This window comes from Hetaerina americana, unplaced genomic scaffold (assembly GCF_022747635.1).
Source record: "Hetaerina americana unplaced genomic scaffold, ioHetAmer1.1.p SCAF_1, whole genome shotgun sequence".
Lineage (NCBI taxonomy): Eukaryota > Metazoa > Arthropoda > Insecta > Odonata > Calopterygidae > Hetaerina > Hetaerina americana.
Genome location: NW_027286069.1, coordinates 102,993,287 through 103,012,980, shown reverse-complemented (window position 1 = coordinate 103,012,980; position 19,694 = coordinate 102,993,287). Strand labels below are relative to the sequence as shown.

The 19,694-nt window shown below is 36.5% G+C and overlaps 1 protein-coding gene across 1 annotated transcript in view; it reads left to right on the top strand.

Annotated features, from left to right (window-relative positions):
• LOC139694080 (metabotropic glutamate receptor 1-like) overlaps window positions 1–19,694 on the top strand; it is a gene marked incomplete at its 3' end in the record, with an annotated part of 97,371 nt that overhangs the window by 62,565 nt on the left and 15,112 nt on the right. Inside the window, exons 5-6 of the mRNA XM_071592540.1 lie at window positions 17,923–18,011; window positions 18,632–18,803. Coding sequence (XP_071448641.1) covers window positions 17,923–18,011; window positions 18,632–18,803 — 261 coding nt within the window. The remainder of the gene's footprint in view (window positions 1–17,922; window positions 18,012–18,631; window positions 18,804–19,694) is intronic.

Sequence of the window (19,694 nt, the reverse complement as noted above, 5' to 3'; positions counted from 1 at the left end):
GTCAGTCTTCCTTCGGCATTCTTGGGATTTTCAGCAGTTTTTGAAGTGCGCCGTCGCGACCTGTTCGGCTTCCTTGTTTCCTCGGACAAGCAACCTCCGCGGCTCCTTTTCCGAGGGACGAGGCCGGGCCTGCTACCCCCATCTAGGCCCTCACGCCCGCTCGCTTTCAATTAATTACCTCCTTTGCTATTTGCGCAACCATTCAAGCAACCTTTCAACCAACCTTAAATCTCTTCGTCCAGATGAAAGCAATCGGATGGCGATGGAGGGAGGGAGGCAAATTTGATGATGAACGCAATGGGAAATAAATAACATGTACCATTCTTGAACACATATCGTCTCCATTCATTGATTCATCCCCGTGGTTCCGCGTGCATCGCAACTGTTATTAAAGGATCGTGTTGCCATGTCACGTACGTTGATTCCTATTGCGTCAGCGGTACAAGTTTGAACTCAATGCGGACGTGATTTTCATTTCCCTCACAGCAACCCTCGGACGGAATTCCTCCTTCGTCCCCCTCGCCTCTATGTAGCGTACATGTGAATCTCTACCCCCCACCTCCCCTCGGAGTCTCCATCTCCGCCGTCCTCCCTCGCTTCTCCCGTTCTCGCTCTGCGACAGATTCTTTCTATTCGCTGCTCGTTCTCGATATGCATTTCGTCCCCATTTGGAGTTCCAGTGATATAAAATTTGTTCGCCGTGTCGAGTGCCCTTTGTTTTGCGCAACAGCCGGATTGGGATGGTCCTCATCTTTTTTTCATAGGTTTTAAGGCAAATAGTCTCGTGCGGAATTCATGAAACAAATTTCTTTTCAGAATGCGTCACTACTTCTCCTTTCTGTTATTCATCCATCACTGTGTTATCATATTTATGAAAGCAAATACGTGACCGATAAGGAAGAATGTGACAGGCCGTAGTTGATGAATGTTTGGTCGTACGTCATACCTACATCCATATTCGCTGGCGTATAACGTCATAGGTATCAGTTCCATTTCGGCGTGTCACATGAACCCAAAGCCACAGAGGAGGGCATGCCATGAAGCATTAGTTGTTAATGGAGTATATTTTTAAAAAGTCTCTGCTTTTGGTCAGATATAAATCTTAAGTCTCTAATTAAATCTTATATCATCTTAAGAAAATAATTATTTTACGAATAAATATGTCGTGTTTTTGTCATATAATCAGTCAATTATACTCACTATTATCAAATTATATTTTCATTTATTATATCATTATTAGAGAAGGATTTCCACATTTTTCAAGGCCGAGAACCTCTGGTTTTGCAGTGCTTAAAAAAAAAATTCAATGTCAGTCTCCCGTATTCAATTTGTTAGCCACTTTGATTTTTATTCAATAAATTACCTATTGATTTATTTATAACTTTTCAGTATCCGCCAACTATAATTTAGTTTATTCTGTTTTTTAGATTTTTTTATCAATACCTGTATTTGCTATCACTAATTGTAATTCTAATATTTCACTCTTATTTTCCCTCGTGCTAGAAATTTCTTTGGGACGTTCGTATAAGCATTGTAAAGAAATTACAGTTCAAATATATGATAGGTGTTGATTCAACGTCTTGCACAAATTTATGCCAAACGATTGGGAGCATAAAATAATAATAATTGTGGACGTCTTTGTCTTCATTATCATTGATTTTCCACATTTTTAAGGTTGTTTTAAGTAATTCACCTTGAAAATGATGATGGGAGCCTAAAATATTTGCTTAAGTCAATTGGAAAGAATATTTGTGTGGACCTTAAATGAGTATTTTATTAAGCACTTAGTAGATTCCTGAAACAAAACATGAATCAATCAATTATGTGTGGTGTATTTTTTTAATTCAAAATATGTTCAGCGCTTGTGCCTGTGGGCAGAAATTTATAGACTCCGTTTATAAGGAATCGTTATTTGAGTCAATTTTAGGCAACGCGCGAATTTAGATATGAGATCAGGAAGATTTATGTAATACTAAAAAATTATCCACGTATTTGATCTGAATGTTAGTGCTGATTACCATCTGTTTTAATTTTGTCGGTAAATTTTGGTAATGGAGAGCGTTTTAATTAGGCTCCGGCAGAAGATGACAAATTTTAGCGAGCTCTGAGTGCTTAGCAGCGCTTTTATTGCTCTTCCGCCATTTAAGAGTGAGGTAAAATTCCCTTCTGAGCAATATATAGGCTATCTTTCAGCTTATCAACCTCCGTGAGCTTTTGCCCCTTGGCTTACTCGAATCGACTCGAATTGAAACATCTCGTGGGCATAACGGCTACGAAAAATAAGGGTACATGTTATGGAAATAGACATAATTAATAGCCAGTAAATAGCAAAATTGAAACGTGTTATTTCCTCTCCACGCTTAATTAGTTCTATATTATTATTATTGGTATTATACCGTTTAAGGGAGGTTTTGTATGGGCACAGACCATACATCAATATATTTCTTTTTCTCTTCTCACAAAACACAAGTTGGAATCTGACACTATTAAAAACACTTCTTCAGTGCTGCATGTTTAGTTCCTCCCTTCATTTCCCCGAGCTTTGCCTATCCAATCAGCATACCATCACGAATGAAAATACTCTGCATTCATTTTTCTTGCCCCCGTTGAATTTCTTCTAACTACCCCCTCTCCTCCCCCACCATGCCCGGCGCTTCCTCGTTTGATTTTCTTTGTGTTCATTTAATATTTTCCATCCTTCGTTTCCCCACATTTCGAGTCATCCTTCAATCTATGCTTATTGTATATTTTCTGTAACCAATTTTCCGCGTTGCATGAAACCATGCCCTCATCAAATTTTAAAGGAGTTTTTCCTTAACATCCTTACTCAACGTCCCTGTCATCACTTTTCTCCTTGTGAAAGCTAGTTTGCCCAACACAATTCCTCTTCTTATGCCCCTACTACTTTGAAAATTTTATTCAAAAACACGAGAAGGGGAAACTAGCATTCCTCTTTCTCGAAAACCGCATAATCCTTGTTTTGTCTACATTGATTCTCATCCCATACCCATAGCTCTGACTTTCCAATATACTCGGTAGAGTTTGGCACCCGCTGTCTGATTGACAAATTATATCATAATCATTCTTAAACTTAAATGATTTTATGGATTCCCTACCGACTTTCATTCCTATATCAGGTTCTTCCCATGCTTCCTTAACCATTACGCCTGTGTCTCACCCTTCTTCCCAACGCTGCCTATCCCAATTTTCCATCCGCCATTCGCACGTGAGCAGTCTGAGATATTTTCAGGTTGCCTGTAATTCTTCCTTTCCTCCCATATACTTCTATTTTCTGCCATTAATTCATTAGTTTTACTGTCCATTCCTATCTATTAGGGATCTTTATATTACATTGTGCATACTTTTCCCTTCCCTGATTTCAAATTGATCATCCATCAAGTAATCATTGTTCCTTTTCTTAATCCTCTCACTGATGATACGTGTTTCATTGTAATTTCTTGCTATATCAAAAAATTACTGTTCAAAATTCCTCCTTTATATGTCTCTGCCTTTTATGGAATGAGAACTACCACTGTTCTCACAAAATCTACCGCTCTAATTCCTTCCTCATAAAACCATGAGGGAGACCATAAAAACTCTTCCTACCACTTTTTCTTATATCCCTAAGTAGGACAGCGGAAATAGCATCCACCCTCTCGACATTATTCGAATTCAATTCCCCTAATTTCCTTTTCTATCTCGCCAAAAAGTGTGTCAGGACCTAAGTTATCCCATCTACGTAATATTCCCTTTCTGTATCTAATCTTGCTGGTCTAGTGTCTTCACTGTGTACATGCTCTTTGTCTTTTTCCATCTTTCATGAATCTTTCCTGGGTCAGTAGTTTCATGGAGTATAATTGGCCCTTGGAATGACTTTCTCGTCTTACTTCCTGACAGTGCTATCATCTTCCTGTATGGCAAGCCCATTTCACCCTTTCTTTTTAAACTCTCATATTCTCCCACTGTATTTTCCAACAGGCTTCTTTCGCCTCGTTAATTTATCGCCTAAGTGTATTGCTAATCTATTGTACTTTCTTCTATTACTAGATAGGGGAGTAAAATTCTCTGTTTACATTCTTCCATTTACTTCTGTCATTTATCTATGTAATAACCTTTTCCGTAATCTATTATTTCCTTGTTCTTTTCGTATAGTTTCGAATGCGGCTCTCGATATCTCTTTTTTCATATATTCCAACTGTTCTTCTATTGTGCCAATCTCCATGTCTTCGCTTATAATTTCTCTACAGCCTCCTCGAACTCCTTTTTTCTGTCCTAGTTTTTAAATATTCTATATTCTTTTCTTCAATTGTCCCCCTTGTTTCGCCCTCTTTAATTTGATGTTATATTTCATCAGGGCCATAATTATGATAGAAATCCGCATTCGTTCCGGGAAAAATGCGAATAAATCAAGCTGTTTCTCAACATATGCTAAATATAGCTATCCATAATAAAGTCTAGCTGATATTTCTGTAAATTTACGGGCATTTCCCATGCATACCAGCGCGTATAGTGTGTTTAAACCAAGTGTTCGTTATGATTAAACCGTCGTCTTCTTCAGAACTCTATTGCTTTCTCTCTGTGGTCATTGCTTGTTCCTAAACCGAAGCCCCCACAAGCACTACCATCTCTCTTTGACATATCAGGCATGGCAGCAATTATCAATATCCCGCCAGCACAGCTCTTGGGTTCATCATTACACACAATTACCTCCACCATATAGCTATAATTCATGGGAAAGATCAACATTTTGATGCTTATAAAAGATTTATTTTTGTTTCTAATTGGAAACATTAATTTAAGAGAAACTTATTAGAATAATTGATATGGTAATAGATCTTATTTATTCCTTTTACGAGCGCGTATGGATCTACATACTCCATACTCTGTTTAGATGACAAATGAGGAACATATTTTGTTTCTACAAAATATTTTTGATTACGTGAGGAAAAATATTATTGAGGTGAGGGATATAGAAAGTACGTGAATCAAGCAATCATCTATGTTGTTTTTACCCATTACATTCCCACGTTTTACGTAGATCGGCTAACTATCCAAAATGTTTTTATTAAAATATGTACCAATTATGTAGCTTAAGTATGCCATGAAAAGAGAACTATGAAAAATGCACAAGATGCATAAAAATGCATTATGCATCTTGTGCAAAATAACCACAAGATGCATAAAAATGCATCTTGTGGTTATTTTGCATGCATTTTCCAGCGCACAGCTGAGGTGGAAGACTTCTCTCTGCGCATTTAAGACCCATTGCAAAACCAGAGGAGGACACGGTGTTGCTAGTATCTAGGTTGAGATCCCCTGGGGGAAGGGTTGAAGTTTTTGGAGGCAGGAGAGTGGGCCACGGGAGTTGTGCGAATGCGAGCCCGGTGGTCTTTGAATGTGCGGCGGATGTGAGTGAGGTTTCTCGCTCCGGGTGATCGTCCTTATTTGATACGCCTTTGCGTGATGTTTCGCTTTAAGCGGAGCCACCTCGCAAGACGGTTCCCCGGTTCTGATTCACGTCCCTTGCTTTCACGGCGATTACATCTGCCATCCAATTTGTAAAAGGGATGGCACTTAAGAGGCTCTACGGTTAAACATTAATTTAGTATGAACTGATGATATGTTCAGCTGAAATTTTTGTCACTTCATTATATGGCCCTTTCCGCGAGAAAATTTGTTTTCACATTTTTAGACTGAATGTGATTTAATTTTAGATCTACTAATTGCTAAGCGTCTAAAAAATAACAGTATATTTTTTCGTGTGCATTTGAAAAACATATAAATTAATCAATTAATATTTTAGGTTCAGTCAGGTAAACAAACCTTAGATATTTTTTTAAGCAAAATAATTTTTAATGTCACCTTTCGACTCGCCATAAATGTCCACTTTTAGTAAAATTTCAGATAATCATTAGTATGGTCCCAAGTTTATTTAATTGTAAATAAAAATGGCTTCATTTGATTAAATAGCCCAAAATTTTACTCGCACTTATTATAATGAGAATATTTTGTGATAAAGTGATGTATATATTTTTAGAAGAGTTTTATTTCATAAATGTTATTCGCAATATGAATTATAAAATGACAAATTCGACTCTCAGGCGTTAAATTGTTCATTTTTCTCATAATAGATTTACATTTATGACGATACCTTTAGTAGTATCATTCATTGCCATTCATGGAAACATTAGGTGGAGAAATCAGACAAATAATAAAAGTACAAATTATTGAATATATTCTTTGAAGACGGTATTGCTATTAGGGTAAATAGAGAAACAAGAGATATTTTCACTTCGAAATACTTTTTGATGCGCTTCCAAGTCAACTAATTGAAAGACGTATAAGTGTGAAGACTGACACGGAATAGGTATGATAATTGATGACATTTTGAATAAAAAAGCCGTTCGATTAATTCACCTCCTTTACCATAACGAGCCCAGATGTCGCCGTATTTACTCTACGGTATTTTAAATAAAACTCCGTTAATGTGAAAAAATGAGTGAGCATCATATTAAAAACAGCAACATTGGGGAAATTACTACAGTGATATTTTCTAAATTAATTAAATTGTAATCATGAATTATTTTCCGTAGCATATATTTTAGTTCCATTTCAGCTAACGGTCAAAAATACTGGTTCATGTGAAAATGCGCTTTTTAGCCCTATATTTTCCTCTTTTTCCTTTTAATTTCTAGTTATTCATCGGGTAAATATGTGAATTTACTCATTCTTTCTTTCGTTTAATATTTATTGAATTACGAAGCTCTCGACTTTCGCCATTTTTCATTAGAGAAGTAAAATACTCATATTGTGCGGTATTTCTCCGCCGTCGATTCATAGCGCACCGGCAAACGCAACTTTGCTCACGGCACCCCTTTGCTATTTATGCAAGTGGACCATTAGTACTCTTAGCTGTGTCCTTTTCCTTCCACCTATTAGCCTTGCGTCTCGCAGTCAATGAAATTTGGGAAGGAAACACTTTGTTTCTTAATTATATCTTTTAATGCGTGAATGCGAAAATTTAGATTTATTTTGAAGAAACTATTTTTCGGAGAATTCGCGACCCGCCGACTTTCCATTCCTTTAGTTGATCCCTGGCTGCATAACTGATATCCAAACCTTTGATAAAGAATAAACCTGGCCATTGTATTCATGGATATCTTTGCGTATTTTTACAATTAACATCCTGATACACTTTATTATCAACGCTGAGCCCAATCCGGAGGCAAAGGTCTCAATTATTAAGGTGTTTTAATTTTCCCTACTTATTGACCCGGTAGAGCCAAAGTTGCATCATTTCCAGGCAGCTCTCTTGTTTTTGTCCGTCTCATTCTTCTTCATCAATGTTCTTTCTTAAATTCTCTCATGTCCTTCGATAAGATTTTAATAAGATTTTTATGTTTTTAGAAAATATTTTTTCGTTTCAATAAAAAATTTCTTTTGTTTATATAAAAAAATTCGAACTATAAAAATGGGTTCTCTCAAGGAATGATTGCATCAGAGAGACTAGTAAAAGAAATTTACAATTATTTCAAAAGAAAATTCTCGGAAAAATTCAGAAAAATTGCGATAAATTTTGTAAGAATACGAGAGATAAAAAGTACAGGAATAGGAGATAGGTTGCGTTTTGGAAGAATATACACACGTACACGTATCTGTACACGTAACTTCAAATTATTTTGAAAAGCTATAAATGGTGGATTACGAGTACAGAAAGCGAGATATAACTCCATTTCAAAAATTTAAAAGGATAAATGCGGCATTAAAATGTATGATGCATTCCATTTTCAATCTGGCATTTTTTATTTCATTTCCTCTTTACAAAAGAATAATTTTCCGTCGTTTGTGAAAAAACAGTATATTTTCTGAAGTACGTGATAAAAATACTTGACTGATATTCACATCAATTACTCATTTATTTTGTGTACATTAAATAAACCGCTCTTCCTAATTTGATTACGCATTTAATGTTGGAAAAAATTAGCAGGTTTCTTCCATTGAATAGCACGTTAGTTCATCTAAATGGACTAATTATTATGGGAATTTACATTGCTCTATTTCTAAGATCCTTAAAATACAATAGCTAGCTTTGGTACTACATGTGTTATTATTTCATTCGCAAGCTCAACTTAATTTATTTAGCATGCACAAAAGGGCAGTCCTCGATCAGCCCTTCAAAGCTCTCCTATCCCTACAGAGATCCATCAACTTCTCTCCGCCCACCCGTTGCAACCCCATAAACTTCATTCCCCTAATTCATATTCGCAAGTAATCATTTCGCTGCGACGCGGGACGCTCTCGGTGGCTATATGAAACTCCATTCTGTCGCAATTTTCATCCGGAGGGATGGGAGGAAGCAAACCGGTTGACGGGAAGGGGGGAAAAGTCACTGCTGGGGGTATCGGCGGGGGAAAGGGGCGGGGTGTCGAGAGAGAGAGAGAGAGAAGGGGACGATCCGAGGGAGATTTAAAAGGGATAAAAGGGGGCCCAGTGGAGAGTTTGGGGGAATCCCCACAGCTCAAATTAAAGCGTCACACGAAACAGATTGTCGGGGAATTGAGAATGAAAATTGTTTAACGAAGACGGTGAAAAACAGTACGCGAGAGGATGATTTAGATGGGACTCGGTGGGAGCTCCTCCCCACTCCTCGTGTATACGCAATCCGGCCAGTTTATTGTGCGGGACGTTAATTGCCAGGCCCGCGGCATCGGGTGGCTTGCGAGGTATGTTGCGGTTGACGAGGGGCAAACATGCGTGTTTCCCGTTGGTCAAGTGACTGTCGGAAACCAGGGGAAGGAGAAATATGGCAGTGCTTGAAGGGAAATGGTAAGAAATAGGGCAGCCTGGGTCACGAGTACGGGCGGTGTGGGAGGGAACCTTGGTTGCAAGGAACCAGGGTTGTTAAAGCTATTTAATTCTGTTGATTTCCATATTTACATCTACCTCCATGTAGCCGTAAAAGGTAGCTACTCCCTATTTTTTCGGCTTTTGGTCTGGATTACAATAAAATGTACTCATATATCATGCACAGCATGTCCCAAAATGTTATTTTAGAGTTAATTCAGAATCTTTTCTGGTCATATTTCTGAAGGAAATGGCAGGGGAAGCTTTAAATGAGTAAGACTAGATGGAAAAAAGTCACCGAGGAAATTCAATGTTTACACTTTAATTTCAGCTTTAAAACAGGTCCAATGATTCGGATGAAATGGATTAACCTACCGTCTTCGGGTGTGAGAAAGCGATTTACTCGGGTCTCCGTTTGGGAGAACCCATTTAAAAGAGATATTAGCGTTTACATAACGAGTCACTACTTTCCGTTTTTGTTAAATAAATAAATAGAGGAATGATATTTTGGCCATTAAGGATTTTAACGGTTGGAAGTTAATCCGCAATTTGTGGTGCGAGAAAGCAATTTAACTCGGTCTTAACAAACGGAAAACACATTAAAGGAGGGTATTCTAAAATCAAATTAGAATGGTGAGTTTTTTTAATTGTTAAATAGATGTCACTGTAAATAGAAGAATGACGTTTTTTGGTTACTACACTAAGAATTATAGTCAAATTTAGTAATGATAATGGTTAAAAAGGTGTACCAATGGTAATACGTTTTGGTCTCAAATGATTTTGATGGTATGAGGTTGGTCTGCCTTTTTGATGGTGCTAGAAAGCGATTAAGCTTGGTCGTGACTTTTGAGAAACAGAATTAGGGAGAATGTAGGAACCCCAAAGAGAACCGTTAAGTTTTATTTTTGTTTCGTAAAATAACGGAGAAATGTAAAGGTTGGGTCACTGGGCTTAGCATTTTAGCGAAAGTTAGAAGTTATAATACTGAAAGAAGTGATTTTAATCATACTTTTTGCTAACTAGGATTTGGATGATGAATTAATTAAATAAAAAATTTGTCTCGTATGATGTCACTCTTGTGAAAACAAAATAAAACGATAAATCATTTTTGTTTATATATATATATATATATATATATATATATATATATATATATATATATATATATATATATATTCATTTTTTACCCTTGTTTTGGCTTTTATCTGTTCCGAATAGCATTTGCGGCATTTACTTGAAGCGCAGCGTCTAAAATCAACGAGAAATGAGAATCGCGAAAGCTGTGACGTATGATTTGAATAATAGTGTAGATGTAGTGCATACCTCTAGGAATTCATTTTTTAAAAATGCTGGATATCAATATGAGGCCACCAGGAGTTCTTCAAGTGAAATGATTAGTGATAAGCATGATGAAATAGTGAATATTTTTCCTTATCCAAATATTGGCACTCTTCGCAGGGTCGATTTAAATAACAGCATCCCTCAATATAAACTTCCTTTAAATGATCTGTCTATACATAGCGGCTTGCGGTTTGAGAGTGGTTAATATATCCATTTTTCTTTTCCCACGGACGGACCTCAGGTAAATTAAATGGTAAATGTTTTATTGAGTGAAAATCTTCGAATGAGGATTTGATGCGTAAATTAATCTTCGCCATTTTATAAAAATATTGTATGTGAGCCATATTTTTTTATGGATATTGTGCTGGCAAAAGTGTATGTTTCTCTTATCTTTACGAAACTTACACGCATTCTATGTGTTTTGCTTGAATATTCGTATTACTGTGACCATTTAACAATTTCGCTGACAAAAAGTTTGATACTTTTTCTCCCCGACACTTTATTGTTTTATTTCAGTTTTTATGATAGCTCCGGACGCCCGACATCGATTGGGTTACGCAAGAGTAGTTCCCATTGGAACGAAGCGAAAATTGGCAGCAAGAGAAACTTAACAATTTTGTTTCCCGGAAGCAAAATTTATGGTCGGAGCACTGATGGTGGATCGAAGCTGGAATCGAAACTACTCGCACACACGTGGTGTCCCTCAGGCGGGAACAGAGAAGGCCTGCTCTCACGTTTAGTTCCTTACCGCTGGTTGATTTTTGCATTATTGATTACTCTATCAAAACTTAGCTATAGATATATGGTATAAGAGCATCAATGTTGAAATAGCATGTCGTAACGCGGTGGTGCAAGGCGATTGATGCCGCTTAGTGAGCTCTTTGGGCGTGAAAAATATTAGAAATATGGAAATTCACTGGCTGTAAATAATTTTATTCTATTTATGAAATTAAAAAATAATAATATAAAATTCGTTTAGTAAACTTTCTCTTAATTCCTTCGTGGTTATATGTGGAATGAATCCAACGCCAAGTCCTGTGGAATGAATCCTACTCACTTCAAGCGAACTGATAAATTAATTTCCATGCAAATAATCACCAAGGAATTGAGTAATTGATCAGGCTACTGAACTAACTATTATTAATTATCAATTTTACAACTATTGGAGAACGAATTTTTTAATTCATTGCTTTTATGGTGGCGTAATGTTCGCGTTTTATCTCTTCGATGACGCATTTCAGTCTAAACTGTTATATCCTTTCTCTTACCAAGACGGTTCTGCGAGAGGTGACTCATGAAGTCTCATGAAAACATGTTCATAGAATATACAAATTGAGAGGGAGGGATTACTGATTACTTGGTGTTATTATCATGCATTGAGTAAAAGAAAAAGTTTGAAATTCATTCTCAAGATACGGAATGATCACGAAAAGAAATCTCAAGGGCATAAGGAATTTTTCATTTCAATAAAAATATAAAAATGGACGAAATTTTCCCGTTTACCAGTCAGTAGCACGCCTTCCACCGAAGATTCCAGCTAAATTTTGTAGAATAGGCATTACACTATAGAATCGAAATTCGACATTTACGTAGGAGACATTTAAATGCATTCGACATGTCATTATTTTCATCTGAAAAATATGGAGTGATTTAATAACACTCGTTGATAGTCAATAAGGGTACACTTCAATGAATATCACTTAATGCAGTATTTTACTTGACGAACAGTCATATTGATAACGATCAATTTCTGTTCATGCTGCTAAAGCTTTCAACGGAGATATGATAGGAATGCGTGTGATTCACGCTGAAAAATCATTTGCCTCGTCCGTGAAAAGGGAATTGGTGGACCCTATTCCGGATCCTTCCATTTCTGGGCGGGTTTATTGACCAATTAATCGATTTAGACGATCTTCATCGCTACAAATTCCTCGAATATCGTTGGATGGCTATTTCACAACGATTTTCTGCCTGCAAAACAGCTCGAGTATCTATCTTGAATTAAGTGAATTAAGCTTCTATAAAGATTAGCGTGCGGTTTATTCGAGGCATAATTCAATTAAAATTAACTTTAATTAAATATTAATTAAAAATCGATATTTTCAGAGCCAATTTTTATAGGCTGCCATAATTTTTCAAATATTATTAGTGAAATTCATCAAATCTATATTCGAGATTGATTAATTTTTATCGCTGCCTACTTGGCTATGAAATTTTGAATTTTGGGTGAAATCAATCGTATTTTCGTAATTGTGGCTACAATGCAGCGGGATGTCGACAGCGTATATAAAACATATTCGTAAAGGTTTTTAATTGTTATTCTGTTATAATTATTCCGTGAAATGCGAAACATTTTGTTTCCGAAGCTAAGGAAGTTGAAAGCATATTGGAGAGGAAGCAACTTTCAGAAAAATGGAAATAACAGGACCTCCAAAGGGCTTCGATCATTTTTCTCAAAATGCTGGATAAAATCGTAAGAACTTCTGAAAGTGGTGATTTTATAAACATAAATTATTTCGTAGCACGTGCACATGTAAAATGATATTTTCTGATTAGTACACCACTGCTTTATAGAACCTAATAGAGAGTGACTAATGGCGGCACACCAATCAGTCACTCTCCGTGACCGAGTGGATATCATTGCTTTTCTACCAAGAGCTGTCAACTGAAATTACACATGAATATCTATGCTTATTAAAAAATAAATTTCTAGAAAAATTCGACTATCTATGCAATATCTAGACCCCAAAATGACAGTAACCTCAGCGCAGGCACGAAATGATGTGATATGCTTGATTACTGAACTACTCTCCAGAATAATTCTTTTCACGGCGAATCCTTCGCCTTTCAATCGCACATTTTCGCGCGACTACGATAAAGTTATCATCATGCGAGTGGATACTATAGGATTCCTTCCGTTCGGGGGAAACGTTGGCTCGGATAGAGATCCCGGCTCGGGAGGTACTTGCGGAATCAGCAAAATACGTATATCAATCCGCGAGAGAGTGCTTGCCCTAACGCGTATCTATCGCGAGAGGAAAAGGAAATCGGCTGGCGTAGGGCGTTGGGGGTTGGAGGAGAAGGAGGCGAAGAGAGAGGGGGGCTTTGGATTGAAAGGGATGTACGGATGGGGATAAAAAAGGACGGCTATCTCACGAGAGGGGAGGCAAGGGGAAGGGCGGAGGGCGCTTTCCCACCCCCTCGGGGAGATTGGAAAGAGGCGCGCTCGCAATCCAGAACGGCGGCGCGAGGATAGAGCGGGAGAGGGGCAGGGAAGTGGGAGGGGGTGGATAAGTCGCAGAGGAGAGAGAGTTATTTCTCGGCTTGTTTATGTGAGCATTAATCATTCGATCAGGGCGCTGCCCTTTCGGCGATTTGGAGCTGCCTCCTCCCGCGATGCTTCGAGCGTCGTGAATGCTGTGGTCATCCATCAGCCGAAAGGCACGAGCCTAGAGGGATGAGGTGGGAGGGAGTGTAACTGATTCGCTTAATTTCCATAATCGTCACTTCCATTGCCTCCCGATTAATGCAACCAGTTGGTGGTATGTGAATTGGAGAAGATTAGTTTTAGCTAAAAGCTCTTTTGTGAGGAATTATTCTTTTGCTACTCTCGTTTTGGTTTCGTTGATTTCCCTTAGTTTCCCCTTTGTATTGTGTCAATTTACTCGGTTTCTGTTTTAATTTCGTACTTTAATTATTCCTCAACTATACTTGAAATTACTTTAAAATCCCGTCATGTCAGCGATTTCATTTGATACCTTTAATACAGTACATGCAAATTAGTTCATTATACATTCTAAGACTACTTATTCGTGGACTGAAAAACTTATAATTTGACTTCTATCATTTAATAATTACTGTAATTCCAGTGAGCTTAACTTTGTTTGGATGGTTTTAGCTTGGTCATGCCCCAGCTTAATATATAGTATTTATTTCAAGGGTCTAAACAAAAGTTTTTGTAGTATTCACAAATATAGGGTAAAGTTTTGCTTCATAAAAATCACTGCTAATAAACGCCCCATGTTCCTTTACACGACGTTGCAATTACTTCAAAATTAAGCATCTGTCAAATTCAACTTTTATTCTATTTCAAAGACTGTAGTTTAACTATGAATTCTGAAAATAACGAACGTTATGAATTCATCGTTTAAATCGTTACAGTAATGTATCAATAATAATCGCGTCAGTGATTGCGGAACAGTCAATAATTTTCATCAACACAAGTCTTGCATCTCACAAAAACCTATTGTTTTGATGTACTGAGTAGTTTCCGACAACTTTAAAAGCACATATTACTTCTTCTGGTCATTTTGCTGTACTTAAGTTAGTAATGTACTAAAATAATATGTTATAAGAGCTTGAGGATAATAAACATTAATCTCGTAAGATGTGAGCTTTAGCTATTTTTAAGTAATTAGCACCATAAACACAACTAAATAAATGCAAATTCAAATCAAAGAATCATGAGTACATAATCCATATTTACTCCCAGATATTTATTCATTTATTTTTCATTATCCATATTTACTCCAGAAAGCCAAGGAGAAAAACATGTGGCTAGAAATAATGATAAACGGGTATGATACACGCATAACAGCAGATAGTCCTGTCCTAAATTCACATTGAATGGCAGAATTGTATGCCCTTCAAAAATCAATTTTCTCCGCTAAAACAAACGATTTCTCGGAACTCATTACGACCCTGTTATTCGGAATTCAAATAAGTAGATAGCGTAATCACAGAGAATTCAATGTTTCTTTGGAGTCTTTGAAAACAATTGATACGTATTTAACCCTCGATTTGTCAATTTGAATTCATCGCTGGCACACTTAAACTATTTATGACTGAAACTAGATTGGCACCTTGAACGTGTAGAAGATGAGGGGTAAACATGAATTTTGGAAGAATAACGTGCGATCATGACTGCAATTCAAATTCTCAAATGATCCCCTTGTTGTACTTTAGCTTTACGTCTAAGCGGTGCACGAAGTAAGCTCATCGTGATTTACCACGGTGCATGATGAAGTATTGTCTTCCGTGACGTTGTAACTCGGTTTCGCAACTCATTACTGTAGATCGGGGGAAGCAAACCCCGTTGTGCTTTGAGCGTCCCGCTCTACTTCTCTCGCCTCCTCCCAGCCACCCATCTTCATCCCTTTCCCACACGCTCATCTGTCCTGCTCCGTCTTCCACCGCGGCCACAGCACTTGTGGGAACGCGCCAGGGGATCCGATTCCCTCGACCAACTGAACTCGTGTTTTTTTTCCTACCCAAAAGCCCTTCCCAGTGGGAAAATCTCCTGTTACATTTCCTTGTCGTATCTACACATAAATTTCTCTGGATTTTATTTACGGTTGTAATTAATGGGAGGATGAGTATGAAATATTCTCCTACGTGATTGAAATGTAGAAAAAGATAACCTAGTACGCTTAAGTCGCTGAGGACCTTCCGTCCATTTTTCGCCATTAGTTGTCAAAAGCGTTCATTTCAAGTCGATTTAGAACCGAAAGCCCACAAATATGTCAGATTGATTCCAGATTGAATTGATTAACTGCGTGAAATTCGAAAAATATGTACCATATTGAGGGAAAATCTACGTTGAAAATGTTAGATTATTTTCTTTCTTGATGCAATTTTTATTTCCGTGTTTCATATTTGCCATTCAAGAATAGTGCAATAAATTTTATCCAGAAATAATAAAAATAACCATATTTATGTATATAAATATATGACACAATTAATTTTTGGAACTGTGGTTTTTTTCTAATTTCTGATGATAATAAAGAAAGCCTGCAGAAGAGAATAACAATAGGTAGTAAGTGTACCTAAGCGGTACGATTTAGCCAAGGCCATTGTGGCATTGATAAAGAGCAGACAGTGAAATTATTATAATAAGTACCATCATGTATGCAAACGCTTCTGTACGAGTATTTGCGCGCGCATATGAATGTGGGTAATTGAATATTACCTACTAAAACAGTGATAAACATCTCTATTATGAATTAGATTATGTTCTTTCATTACGTACGCATTCAAATGAATAAACCTTCAATTGTGATCCAGCTAAAGTAAGAGTGCAGATTATAGATTCACATGTGGTCAGCAACAGGGGCGTGTTAATGTTTTAAGGAAATTAAAATTTGAGACAGAAATTTATACTGAGCAAGGAAATCTTGGAGTTGCCCATAGCAGTTCTAAAATTCACCCGCACTCATCTTTTCTTTAGTTAATATAACATTTATCCCACAAGACGTTTTTATTATTAGATGTATTTAACCTTCGTTAAATTGTGCATTTGGTTAATTCATTACGATGTTTGCTGTGAAATTCGCTCGGAAAAAAGAAAGTATTATTTTTTTTAAATAAACCACTGCATAAATAATTTATTCTTGAAGGAGTTGGGACTGGGACAAAATGAAATTTTACACTTTTGAGATTGTCATTGTTTGATTCAAACAATTAAAATACTCCTTTGTTCATATCCCATACTCATTGTGCCATTCCTCCGCACAGTTTGATTTTCAGTTCAGTTGTCGGCGTGCTGTTTTTCTTTCTTTGCTGCTCTTTATTTTATTTCTTTGAGAGTTGGATAAAAATGATAAAAAACTATTCTCGAAGATAAATCGGGATTGAATTAAAATAAAAAAATAAATACATGCTTGATAATTAATATAAAAGCCAGAAAAGAAAATTTTGCATTTCATCGTCATCCTCCAAGATCATCTGATATGGGCAATTTATTTAATTCCTCTCCGTATTTGAAAACGGCCATGCAAACTGCGGCCCGGGTTTGAATGGGAAACTGCGCAATTACGGCATTTTGATTCAAATCCAGCTCGTCAAACTATATTTTCTAATTAAAAGTGCATCAAGCATTCTCCGGAAAAAGTTTTGGTTTGTTTCATTCTGATTCAGACTGTCGGTTTTGAAGGTATTAACGGTTAACTAGTCAAGAGTTCGTCAAAAAAACTTGATGCACCTAATTCATGTCATACCAATTAATCCACTTGACAATGTGCGGTATTCGAGCTTATACACATTAAATTATTTCGGAAAAGAAAAAGTAATTCCGGCAATGTCTTGTTGAAACTTGTTTCCATTTCCACATTAACGATAAAGCATTTATCTTTTTAATAAATTATTATGTATAGCAGTCACAATCATATTATAAAACAATATGAAATTTTGCATTAATTTTAATAAATAATATCTTTCTACTACCAAGTTAAATTATATTTTATTTAAATGCAGGTTTTTGAAGTTAGACGCTGGATGTTGATATTTCTAACAGAAGCATTTAAAACTAGTATCTTTAATTTTAACAGCTTATTTATTTTACAAAAAAATTACCAAAACATAGAATCTCTAAAAACCGTTTCCTGGATTAAATATATAAAATACAGGGAGTGTGTTGTTTTGATGGCTTAGTACATTGGCCATGATTTTTTTATATATTCCTCAGTCTGTAACTAAACCAACGCGACTATGTATATTGGATTTCTCCAATAAAATTAACATCCATCAATTAGCGGAGGCTTGGTGATTACAAAAATTTAATCGCCATCTGGCATTTATCGCTGACATTGTGGGCGGTAAAGATTGAGTGTTAATTAATCTCGCGTGACGATTGCCCAAAATGTCTCAATCGCTTAGGGGGGAAGTTGAGACGTCGCTTTGTGTGGGCGTGAGTAATCTATTTCTCCACTCTCGACTAACCTCCGTGGCGCTTCCTTTCAGAACTATTTGATGAATGTGACGTTCGAGTACTGGGAGGGAGACCTGTCGGAGAGCGTGGAATTCGACAGAAGAGGTGACCCGCCGGGAAGGTAGGTGTTCTCACGACTCTACAAGTGTTTTTTTATACCTAGGCATGCTCTCTCCATTACACTGGGAAATCGGCTTAAAATTCTATTTCTCCTAGATCCCCGAGAAATTGTTTAATCGATAATTTATTTCTAATAACCTTTTGGAAATTTCTTAACACTTTCTGTTATTTATTGACTCTGAAAAAACTTTTGAGAGACGCATTCTCTTCTTTTTTTATTAATATGGTCAATGGCACATTATGTACGAATTGAGAATTTTGAATATTTTTTCTGTTTGCGGAAAACGTTTTTCATATTTTTTCGTGGTATACTTCGGGAAAGTAACGTTAAATTTTTGGAAACTTAAATTGCTTACCAATAAAAATAAAAAGGTCAATCATAGCATTCACACTCTTCGTCAAATGAGAGACACATTTGGCCATAGTTATGACCTTCTGTTCTATAGCTTATTTTTTAAATCGTCCAAATTTACCATAGGAGCCCTGATTTGTTGAATCTTTAGTTTCCAAAGAATCTTTCCTCGTATTTGTTCTGTAAATGATTTACAAAATATTTCCTTTTGTGATAATCATTAGATAACTTCCTGTACTAATCTTGGTCTCTAACGGTTTTTTTTAAAGATACAACATCATGAACTTCCAGCAGCTCCCCAATGGATCGTATGACTACATTCACGTTGGAGATTGGATCAATGGATCGCTTAATTTGTGGGATTCTGTCAAGTTTGAGCCTAGACTGCCTCCTGTGGTGAACTCTGTTTGCTCCAAACCATGTCAACCGGGCTATTTCAAGGTATTTAGGAATCACTCTTCTGGGGGGGGGGGGGGAAATAAAGTTTTGTCCAAGTATGATGTACACTCATATTTTAATCAGGACATTTTACACATCTGAATAATCGGAAAAAATATTTTCACCGGTTGCTTTACCTTACGTAAAAAATTAGCCTTTTCCTAGGTTGAAAGCGGGAATTATTTAATGATTTCTAGTCACTGGCACAAACCTACCAATAGATGTTGATTTCGTCACACCATTGTTCTCACCTATCATCCCGCACACGATTTTTCAGGTTCACATACATTCTCCTTTCCTTTATTACGTTCAAAGTTCCTTCTCCCTCTTATAAAAAATATTTACTCCCTCTTCGTAACATTTCCCCCTATCACTGTCTTATATATTTTGACTATCAATGTTTTTTTTATTTTAAATCGAATACTATAATAATTATTTGAATTTTTTATATCACCTTGTATAGGCTACAAGATAGGAGGAGTTAACGCGCAGACAAGACCAAAAGTGTGCAGAGCTGACATATTAAGGAATAGTAGGGACGGTTTGCCTTCTGTTTAAGAAACTCTCTTAACCATTATGACCTTTCATTTATGTTTTTTACATAAATCCATATAGTTAGAAAGTTTGGTATTTTGAAAATATTTGTGACATTTTCTTAAGTCTATTTCCAAACCTCTTTGGAATCAGATTAAGAACAATGTGACAGGAGTAACCTGTTCTAAAGATTCAATAGGAATTCCAATAATTTTATTCTGGTGTCCTGCAGCATTTACTATGAGCTTACATAAAAAAAATATATAAGTTGATCCTTTTTTAGCTGGACTTTAAATATGGCTTTCAGAAATGAAAAACTATAGAGGGTTGACGTCATGCTTTAAGACTTAAGGTCAACTT